This window comes from Perognathus longimembris, chromosome 1 (genome assembly GCF_023159225.1).
Source record: "Perognathus longimembris pacificus isolate PPM17 chromosome 1, ASM2315922v1, whole genome shotgun sequence".
NCBI classification, from domain to species: domain Eukaryota; kingdom Metazoa; phylum Chordata; class Mammalia; order Rodentia; family Heteromyidae; genus Perognathus; species Perognathus longimembris.
Genome location: NC_063161.1, coordinates 124,021,999 through 124,033,537, shown reverse-complemented (window position 1 = coordinate 124,033,537; position 11,539 = coordinate 124,021,999). Strand labels below are relative to the sequence as shown.

The 11,539-nt window shown below is 39.3% G+C and overlaps 1 protein-coding gene across 1 annotated transcript; it reads left to right on the top strand.

The window, feature by feature from the left end:
• The first annotated feature begins 1,705 nt into the window (after window positions 1–1,705).
• Tusc1 (tumor suppressor candidate 1) lies at window positions 1,706–4,297 on the top strand. The gene has a single exon (XM_048359084.1). The coding sequence runs from the start codon at window positions 3,051–3,053 to the stop codon at window positions 3,654–3,656; it is 606 nt and encodes a 201-aa protein (XP_048215041.1). The 5' UTR covers window positions 1,706–3,050; the 3' UTR covers window positions 3,657–4,297.
• Window positions 4,298–11,539: the final 7,242 nt, after the last annotated feature.

Genomic DNA, 11,539 nt, shown 5'->3' with positions numbered 1-11,539 from the left:
ACACAAAGTTCAGAATGTGATTAACCAACTCCTCATCACAAGGGGCTTACAAAGTATGGATTTTAAAACCCAGACACTTAATGAGAACTATCAAGAAATAAAAATCATATCCCCAAAGGAACGACATTTTTTTTATTTGGTGGTTCCTTAGTCAAATAACTGAAATGAGAATTTGAAATAGCACTGGCTATTCACAAGTCACTTTATAAATGCCTGCATGTAAAATAAAATCAACTTTATTGGCTGACTCTATTTTGACAATAAACACAAATGAGTTAAAATAAATGAGTAAACTTCCTTAAAACAAATGCGTAAACTTTGACTTCAAGAGCTTGGATAAAGCCATATGTCTGGGTTGGGAAGGGTGTAGTATTTGTCAAATTTGCAGATACATCTGACTCCATACCTGGACTTCTTATTCATAAAATTTTAAGACCATATACTATTGGCTAAATATTAAGAATAGTCACTAAAGTTTGCTAATAAGGAAGTGGTTGACAGCATCCTACAAGCCTTTCTTAGTGGGTTTTGAAAAAAAATTCTATTTATCCAAGGTTCTCTTTCTCTTTCCCTCCCTCCCTCCCTCCCTCCCTCCCTCCCTCCCTCCCTCCCTCCCTCTTCCTCCTTCCCTCCCTCGCTCTCTCTCTCTCTCCAGTGCTATGATTAAACCCAGGGCCTTGCATATCTGTTAGGCAACTCTTTTAGCCTTCAGCTACATCCCTAGTCCTCTTGGTGACTTTGACTTAGCTCATCTGTTACATAGACTTTCACTATTAAATGTTAGCAATTTCACATGGTTAAAGTGTTTCTCTTAGATTATATGAGAAAGTGAAAACCGTTTTCAACATTCCACTCATTCAAGAACTATTTGCATCTGTCTCCCTGTCTCTCAGCAACCCACTGTCTCCCTCTCTCACTTCTTCCCTTCTTCTGCCATTCCTCATCTTCCTTTAGTCACCTGACCACACCCACACCCACACCCACACCAAGAATTAGTCAAGTTCACGTTTATTTGCTTATCTATTTGTCTAAGAAAAATCAACAACTGGAGACATAGGAGTGAATTTCATTATATTATCAAATTATTGACATTGATATTAATTTATCACTACTGTGCTAAAGAAATATTCATTGCTAAAACAATGCTAAGATTGCACACATTTTGTTGTACTAATCATTTTTCTTTTATTCCTTCCTTTCCTTTTTTTAATAAAAAGTTGCATGTGGCACATGCCTTACTTCTGCTGGTACTAATGGCCCTTGCTTTAAAAAATGCAGATTTTATTTGCCATTAAAATACATCAAACAGGCCATTTTACTGGATCTTTTTCGCTTAATCAGTTGTACCTGCATGATATAACATTTCACACTACTTCATTATCAAGATGAAAGAACATATTTGAAACTTAAGTGGAACACAGAGAGGAAGGCATGAACTTGGGCCTCAATTAGGCCCTAATTTTTTTTTTTTAGGAAATCAGATTCATTGCAACAGTTACAAATTTTAGAAGATATTCTACAAGAAAAATGATACCTCTAACTTAGGAAGCAATAAAAATACTATAAAGTGATAACTGTAGAGGTGGAGGAAAGAGTGAAAAAAACCTAAAATACAATAGTACTCAGTTCCTATTTCAAGGGGTGACTGCCTAGTGCCACATGTTTCTCAGATTATGAGTCATGTCCATCTTTTATTTCACAGGCTTCTAAAATTTGATGCTTGCACTTGAGAGTTAATCATCTTTCCTTGTAAGGAAAAGAGAAACAATGTATTTTGGTTCAAAAGTTCACAGAGGATTCAGTTCCTGTCTGCAACAAAGTTTACATAAAGCTTCTTGGAAATGAAAGATGACATGGACTTTCATAATACTACACTACATTTTTTTTTGAAATTCTCACGACTTACTTCATTCAATAGTTGTGACAATTGTTGTGTTTGTGGTATTTCAGGATCTTACTTGGCAAAAGTAAAGTAATAAATGTATTTCCCCATTTGGTGTGGTGGATAACAAGTCCTAAATCCTTAAGCCTGGTTTCTCAGAAATTCTTGTTTATTAATTTACTTGCTCCAGTGGCTTGGAAACTTTATTAAATATAAGAATTACCCAGGACTTTAAAATTTAAGGCTGTCTTCTTGTAGGGTTAGAGATTAAACCAATGAGTTCGTGCATGCTTACCGAGCAGTCTATAGCTCCCTTCTTGACAAGAAGATAGAGATTCTTGTTACCAACTCTCTCCCCAAGATTCTGGCTCTAGTACCTTACCCTTAATTTACTTTTCGATAATCTACTGATTTTACCCGTTGAGATTCTAAAAAGACAATCGATTCATTCTAGGAGTTATAACCACTGGCTCCTACATTGTGGAATTTACTTGGTACAAATGCCGGCATCTTGAGTTTCACAGGTTGGCAGGTGGGGGGGAATATACTAATTTCCATAAAGTTTGAGACAATGTACTAAGTGGATTCCTGAGACTCGCCAAAATTATTTCCAGCATTACCTGTCTGGAGCTCCAGAACCCCAGGAAAAGGTGCTCAGCCCATCGCAATCCAATGTTTGAAAGTTACATTTCAACAGGGGTGGGTTGTAAACCGCAGTCATCACCTCTGCTCAACTTCCCGCCCTGTGTGTCCTACCCAGAATGTATCACTGGATGAGTAGGGGAGACTGCCACGTACTGGGCACAGTGGCTGCTGTGGCTGCGCCAGCGAGCTGCGCCCAAGACTGGAGGACTCGCTGGCGGACCCGGCTGGGGGCCTTCGCTGGAGGCCGCGCGCGGCGGGCGGCCAGGACGCAGAGCCGCCTGACGCTCCCCCAGGCGCATTGTGTGCGAGCCGGCCTCAGGGACAGCAGGACTCAGGGGGCAGTTCCACGAGGAAAGACAGGACACGCCTTAGCCTGGGCAAACACCCGGCCTCTTCTGGCTTGACGCCAGCCAGACGCCGTCCGCCACCTCGCCAGCTCCGCCATCGCCAGGCCTCAAGCTTGGCAGCTCCAAGGCGCGGTCCCCAGGCACCCAGCGCTGGCGGCGCGGCCGGGACCGGACGGATGTGGCGCATGCGTGGTGGCACCACGCGACGCGGGAGCTGCGGCGGCGGCGGGGCAGGCCGCAGGCCAGTCCGCCAGGGCCGGGCTCCTGAGGGCGGCGGCGGCGGCGTGGGCTGGAGAGGCCGCGCGGGCGGTTCCCGCCAGCAGCTGGAGGAGCGCTTCGCCGATCTGGCGGCCAGCCACCTGGAGGCCATCCGCGCGCGGGACGAGCGAGACCGGCAGAACGCGCGGCTGCGCGAGGAGAACGCCCGACTGCGGCTGGAGAACCGGAGGCTGAAGCGCGAGAACCGCAGCCTCTTCCGTCAGGCTTTGCGGCTACCCGGCGAGGGCGGCGACTGCCCGCCCGCCGAGGCGCTTCCCGGCCCGGAGGACGCGGGCACGAACCGGGGGGCGAGTGGCGGCGGCCAGGACGAGGAGCCCGGCAGCCCCAGGGCCCTGAGGGAGCGGCTCGAGAAACTGGAGGCCATGTACCGCCGGGTTCTCCTGCAGCTGCACGTACAGCAGCAGGCTCGGGCCTCGCGCGGGTACCAGGACGAGTCGCCTCCGCGGGAACCCCAGGCCTACCTCCATGCTGGGGACTCAGAACCCGCTGGGCCTTGGCTGTAGCCCTGGAGCTTGGCTGGGGGCGGAGCCTGGAGGCGGGGCTCGTGAAGGCCCCGCCCCCTGAGCGCGCAGAACCAGGCTGCACTCAGTCTAGGAAAATCAGAATGCTGTGTCCGCCCCGCCCACTTCGGCGTTCCCACGCCCAATTCTGCGTACGCCACGCCCACCTCCCGGCAGGCCCCTCCCGCCGACTCTTTCTGGTGCATCTTCACAAGTGGAGCATCTAACTGTGGTGCTCTACAGACCAGAGGCCTAATGATGCAAGGGTGGGTTTTACAACCGGAACTGGCTTCTGATGGGCACTTTTTCAGTCTTCAACTTTTCTAAGTGTTGTGAAAACTGCTTTATCTTTGTTTTCTCTAGTTTTGACTCGAAAAGTGAGTTGCTTAAGTGTATTGTACATTCTTCAGTCCTTCCAGTTATTTACTATGTGTCATGGCAGACATTTTGCATATTTTTTATAGATTGGTATTAATTGGATGTCCAATGAAGTATCCATCTTTATTTTATGAAGATCATTTATAACTTATGATTGCTCATAACTCCAATGCACACACGCCTTATACATACATACTGATTTATCCATGGAGAATTTTTAAGGAATCTGCTCATAAGGTGATTGTTTTGAACTGGTGAATAAAATCTGGTGCATCAAAAGTAACCTAAAAGTTTCCCAATGGTATAATTTGAAGTATGTCTGATTTGCATGTTGCTATGAGAGATCTGTATCTTCATCTCTGTCTTTTGGTTATCCTTTTTGGGCAGCCTTTTTTGTTTGTTTGTTTGCATTATATGTCAGTGATCTTTTAAACCACCTAAAGATCTCTCTGAACATTGTCCCAGTACTACATTTTAGATTAACAAAACTTTATCGCAGAATAGCTAATTCACTTTGTTTTTAACAACTTTCGATAAATTACAAATCACTTATCTAGGAAAACCATCAGAGTAATTTATGTTATTTTAGTGGTAGAAAAATGTAACCAGTTTTAACAAGTATTTTAAAATTATTTTATTTCATTTTGTTGGTAAAATATCTGCCTATTAAGTAATGAAGAGAATGCCAGTGTGCCTGACAAAACTTGGGGGAGAGGAAAGTTGTGATATCGTTCCTCACCAATCACGAGGTTGGTGGCTAGTACTCTTACATGAACAAACAGGTTAACAAGAGAAAAGCATCCAGTTCCATGTGAGCCTTCAGAAATGGTAAACTTAGTTTAGGCCTGTAATCCTTGCTATCCTGGTGACTGAGACCAGAAGGATTGTTTCAAAACCACCCTAGGCAGGAAAGACTGAGATTCCATCTCCAGTTATCAGAGTACCAGACTAGAGGTGTGGTTCAAGTGCAAGAGCACTGAAAAAGCAAGGAAGTTGAGACACAACATGAATTGATCACCTAAAGTTGGAACTTTGATATGTGCACTTCCCTTCTCCCCCTGAAAAGGAAATTAAGACTTAAGCACACAAGTACAAGCAAATTTATGTGATGCATGTAAGCTATATAAATGAGCCACCTTGTAGAAGTGTGATTGGAACAAGTTAATCTGGTTGGAGTTGCTAATTCTTAGAAGGAAGGCTAGTTGCAGGGATTGTGATACAGAGGTGAAATTGATGAATAACATGTAAACATGTATGGATATGTAGCAATGAAGTACTCACCTCCAACATAAATGACATAAACCAATAAAAAGTAATGTAATGAAAATAAAAGAAAGAAGTGTGACTAGGCTAAAAGGCATATCACTTAATGCTAATTGACTGAAAGGGGAAAGAAGCCTAGCAAGCCTTGGGGTTATATATTTCTGTATAAGGCAGGATCTCTTCTAGAAGGAAGGTCTTATAACCTATTATCAGATAGTGTAAGGCAGAAAAATTTTTATGTTATCTCTTAAACAGAAAGGCATGGGAAGGTTAGAGTAATATTTCTAGTTTTTATAGCTGTCTTTGTGGGAAAAGGGCTCTAGTTAGTAAAATCTACCTTGGGAAAAGAGAATGCCAGTTTCTGCAGCTTGCCTCAGGGAAAGAGAAAGTAGTGAAAGATGGACAGGAGAAGGTTAGAAAGAGACATTGCTTCTGAGACCATTCCACTGTTCTTCAAAGCACTATTCTTTATACTACTGTTTTATTATAAGTCCCCCGAAATCATGGATTGCAGAAAGCATTTAAGTAATGGAAACACATCAAGGGAACAGTATAAAGAATTGGGTTGTTAGAGAATTAAAAATTGTTTTGATTTTGTGTGTGTGTAGTTGTGTGGCTGTGTGTGTGTATGACATTACAAATGTTTCAAATATGCATTACAAATATTCGTTACAAAACAAGGCTGCAGGAAAGTATTATACTGATTCTTCTAGTTTATTCTTTTCTTTTACACAAAGCATTGAGAATTTTTTTCACCTGCATCTCCCAGCCAAAAATGACTTTAAACAGTCTACTCATCCAGAATGTTGTTCTGAGTTTTGAAAAGCCTTTCCATTTTGCTTGTATGTAATTGATCGTGAATTGTAAATATTGAAATCTTCCCCTGTAGCCAAAATAATATGAAAATAAATTTGTTATTAGAAAAGGTATGGAAATTCATCCTGACTTACTTTACATCATTTTCTTTCTTTCTTTTTTTTTTTCTTTACCAGTCTTGGAGCTTGGACTCAGGGCCTAAGCACTTTTTCCCTGGCTTCTTTCTGCTCAAGGCTAGCACTCTACCACTTGGGCTACAGCATCACTTCCTGCTTTTTCTGTTTATGTGGTGCTGAGGAATCGAACCCAGGCCTTCATGTATGCGAGGGAAGCACTCTACCCAATAGGCCACATTCCCAGCCCCCTTTGCATCATTTTCTTAAGGGAGAAAAATTTAAAAAAACAAAACACATTTCTAGGAGACAGTAGAATTTAAGAATCAAAGAATAAAGTATAAATTAATGTAAAGTTCACATCAATTTCTCTAGGCATTACTTTTCTACTCATTTCAATGAACATAAGAGCTACTTCAAAATGTACAAATGTTGAGGGCTTAATATAAAGAAAATGCCTACTTCAAAATATGTACATAACTGAGTGCAGTAGCCTCCCCCTTTATCCTAGCTACTTAGAAGAAAGATAGGGTTGTGGTTCTGGGCTAACCGAGTCAAAAGCCTTTAGCATGATCAAAAACAAGCCAGAAGTGGTGGAGTGCACTTATAATCTTACCTCAGGGGTTGGAAGAGATAGAGTTCTCAATCCAAGGCGAAACTGGATAAAAAGACCCAGACCCTACCTTAAAAATAACTGAAGCAAGAAGGCTCAGTTGGAAGAGTGCCTGTCTAGCAAGCTTGAGACCTTCAATTCAAACCACAGTACCAAAAAAAAAATAATTTTTTTGAAAACATATATATGTTCATTTAGTGAGAATTGGCACTCGAAAACATGAAAAGTATCTGTAAATGCTATTTTACTTATTTCCATACAAGTTGCATTCTCATGAACTAATATTGCATCTCAAAGACCTTTTATGCATCACTTATATTGCAGATTAGCATGTCAGTATATGAATTTTAGGGGGAAAATCACTCTATTGTATAGAATGATATTAAGCAGTACACAAAGTACTTATTCTCACCGGAAATATATTTAATGAAATTCTATCTTCATTTTCCCCTTAAGAGATCAAGGTATATGCAGTACATCTAGACTTATTTTTAAAAACATGGTGAGTCTAAGATAGTATTAAAATATATCTCACCAACTGGCAATGAAAATCTGTATTACCATGCCTTCAAACCTGCATTTCAAAATAACTTGCTTAATAGGGACCAAAGCCATTCTTGCATCTATACAAGCCAGAGCCCTGGGGCTTCCCATGGTACCACAACACATATTTATGTTAATGCATGCATACCACACATGGAAGAATTTATAAGTCGCCCCCCAAATTTTTATACTTTTTTCTTCTTTGGTTTGTATATTTGTTATTGCTCAATTTCACTGGGTAATCTTTCCAGGGAAAATATTACAATAAATACTTGTAAGTGGTAAGTAATTTGTTGTTGACTGAAATAGTATTGTCTGGCTTTATTTTGTTGTGAGAATCTTCAGTTTCTTTAATTTTTGGTTTTTATCTTGGCTATAATTATATTTGTTTCATGGAACAATTTTGTTTTTCCCTCTTTGGCAAAATAGCGCAAATAATGATGATGTTTTGCATTGCAATTCAATTTATTAATGTTCATACAAAGTTTTTTTATTATTTTATTTTATTTTATTTTACTTTATTGTCAAAGTGAAGTACAGAGGGGATACTGTTTCATATGTAAGGCAGTGAGTACATCTAATCCAACTTGTTACTCCTCAGAGTTTTAAGTTAAAAACTTGTCTCTTCTATAAACTAGATACTACTACTCAATAGAGACATTGACAGGAAAGAAGCTCAAGGAGGTGGTATCTATTATACAAGAAGTTAGAACTGATACAATTGCATGGCAGGTTCTTGTTCTCTGAGGGTGTAGAAAAAAAGTCAGTAACTGTGAAGGCAGCTGTGGAAGGAGCAGTCTGTTAAACAAGGCAGGAAGTAAATGCCACTCATAAGAATGAACAGTGGAAGCCAGAAACTGGTTCTCTACCTTGTGGTCCTGGATTGTTGTTTTATATTGTACCTCCCCTCTTTTCCATCCCCCCTTAGCAATTTGTCAAATTATGATTGGTTTATTTTAACCAGACAAGATACCCTCTCCCCATCTCCCCAGGTCACAGTGTGGTAACTGATCTGAGCTTATTGGTATGGATTTCTGAGACCTATTTTCCCTCAATTTTATACAATTCTAAGAAATAGTTTTAGAGAATAAGTTATGACCAACAATGGTAAAACATTTCTTAAACAATAAATAGCAGAAAGCAGGAGATTGTTGCATTGGTTAATTAAAATAAGAAACTTTTTCCTCAGGGGCTGGGGATATGGCCTAGTGGCAAGAGTGCTTGCCTAGTATACATGAAGCCCTGGGTTCGATTCCCCAGCACCACATATATAGAAAACGGCCAGAAGTGGCACTGTGGCTCAAGTGGCAGAGTGCAAGCCTTGAGCAAAAAGAAGCCAGGGACAGTGCTCAGGCCCTGAGTCCAAGGCCCAGGACTGGAAAAAAAAAAAAAGCAGAAACTTTTTCCTCAAAAAATAGGCACACATTGATTTGTATATGTTAACTGGAAGAAGGTAATTAGAAAATAAGAACTGGGCAAAAAGGTTGAGATCTAAATATACACATATGTATTAATATATAGTATATAGTATATGTTATATTTTATATACACATATACTATGTAATACACATGAATATGTGCATTATCAATATATAATACACATTTTATTTTATATAATATATGAAGTACATAAAGCAATATATAAAATGGAACTTCACATTAGTCTACCAATTAAATCTCATTAATGTAAAAAAAGGTTGAGATCTCCTATAAGCCAATGATAAAGAGAAAAACTATCCATTAAGAAAAAGGTTAGCAAAAAAAACCTTTAAAAATCCTCTATATTAGATGAAAATCAATGATAAATATAGAAAAAGATGCATAAATTAATAATAATATAAAAAATAAAACTAATTTTGCCTGTTAACTTTTTGTATTCCATAATTTAAATAGTCTTAAGTCCCCTATTCAGAGAATCAAAAATAAATGAATGTATTTCAAAATCTTTTGAATATTTTCTTTAGTGAGGTGCTTATATCTAACATCAAATCTTAATTTTGCATTAAAATTCTGTATATAATTTTTTTCTCCTCTTTTATCATTTGCAGCTAGTTATGTTTGAGGTCCTCTGGCTTTTTTTTTTTTTTTTGGCCAGTCCTGGGACTTGAAATCAGGACTTGGGTGCTGGCCTTAACTTCTTTTGCTCAAGGCCAGCACTCGACCACTTGAGTGCAAACCACTATTGTGCCACTCCTGGCTTTTTCTGAGTCATTTATTGGAGATGAGAGTCTCATAGTTGGTTCCATGGTGTAATGGTGAGCACTCTTAACTCTGAATCCAGTGATCCAAGTTCAAATCTTGGTGGGACCTTGTTATTTAGTTTGAGGAAATGCCATTTTACGAGATATGGAAAAAAGAGAGTCTCATGGACTTTCCTGACTGGGCTGGCTTCAAACCTCTATCCTCAGATGTCTGCCTCTTGAATAGCTAGGATTATGGGTATGAGACAATGTGCATGGCTGGTCCTCTGGATTTGCTTTAATATGAGTATTAAGAAAGGCAAATCTATTTTAATGCAGAGGTTAAACTGAGGACTATTTTATACGTCAATCATTTTCAAAATATCTAGGTATGTTGGAGAACAGGTATAAAATATAAGATTTTGAATTTACATTTATATTAACCTCGTTATCTTAAAAGTTATTCTGTGTATGTGTTTTATAGTGTTCTGAGTATAGTAAATGATATACTAATTTTTAGAAAGTATTTAGCAATGTTGTAGGAATCCTGTTAGAAAGAAAGCCCAGTTTTATGATTGTCTTTCAAAAATTTGAGACTTTTACAATACTATTGAGTTTCTTTGATACATATGTTTTTGGAACATAGAAAATAGGTAACATTGTGTCCTACAGAGTTCACAAATAGTGTCTTGCAAATCAAAATAGATATTATATTTGTGCTTACATGTATAATACACTGTCAGATAAGAAATTTTTCTCTAAAGGACAATTTGCACAGGTTCCTTGGTTTTATAATGCATCAAAAATATTAGTCAGTAAAATTACTTTATTTTATTTTTTCAGGTCCTGGGACTTGAACTGAGAGCCCGGGTTGTGTCCCTTTGTGTCTTGTGCTCAGAGCTAGTGTTCTACCACCTGAGCCACAGCACCACTTTTGCCTTTTTTGAGTAGTTTATTGGAGATAAGACTTTCAGGGGGACTTTTCTGCCTTGGCTGGCCTTGAACTGCAATACTCAGAACTGATCTCAGCCTCTTGAGTAGCTATGATTATAAGCATGATCCACCAGTGCCCAGCTTATTTTGCATTTTTATTTGTTTTCTTGCTTCTTGGACCTGAGAATAATCTCTTAGAATTTTTTGGTGTATATCTTTGCTTTGACTTTTATGTATTTCATTTGAAAATCTAGAATATGTTTGAACCTCTCAAGTATAAGACAACTACCAAATTAACTTTCAAATCTCAAAGGTTATATTACTGAATTTGTGTGCTTTATAACATTTTCTGAGAAGAATAAAAGCACTTTGATGCTTTTAATAAGGAACATCAGTAATAACTAATAATTCCAAGACTTGAAAATATCTCACTGTGAAGTTGATTATGTACTCAAGCAGAAAGCTATAATCAAAAATATTTCAGAATCCACTCTTTTACAGTTTTGTTTTCTTCATATTATTGATGCACATATTGAATTTCTTAAAAATACAGAAAAATGGATCTGACTGCCTATAAACTGAAAAGAAGTTTTCATATGTTTAATAAACCAGTGTCTCTCTTGATAAAAGTAGTTCCTATATTTTGAGATAGCCTCTTTCAAGGTGATACGTAACCCACTGAGGAAAAATCTTTCTTACAGCAGATTCAATAAAGCGATGTTAAAAACCGAGCTGTAAGATTGTGTGTGTGTGTGTGTGTGTGTGTGTGTGTGTGCGCACATGTATGCATGTGTGGGCATGTGTGTATGTATACAGGTCTTGGGGCTTGAACTCTGGATCTGGGCATTGTCCTTGTGCTTTGGTGCTTAAGAGTAGCACACTACCACTTCGAGCCTCAGCTCCACTTCTGGCTTTTTTAGAAGCTCATTGTAGATAAAAGTCTCATGCACTTTCTTGCCCATGCTGGCTTTGAATCATGATCTTCAGCTCTTAGCCTCCTGACTAGCTGTGATTATAGGTGTGAGCCACCAGTGCCCAATTTTTTAG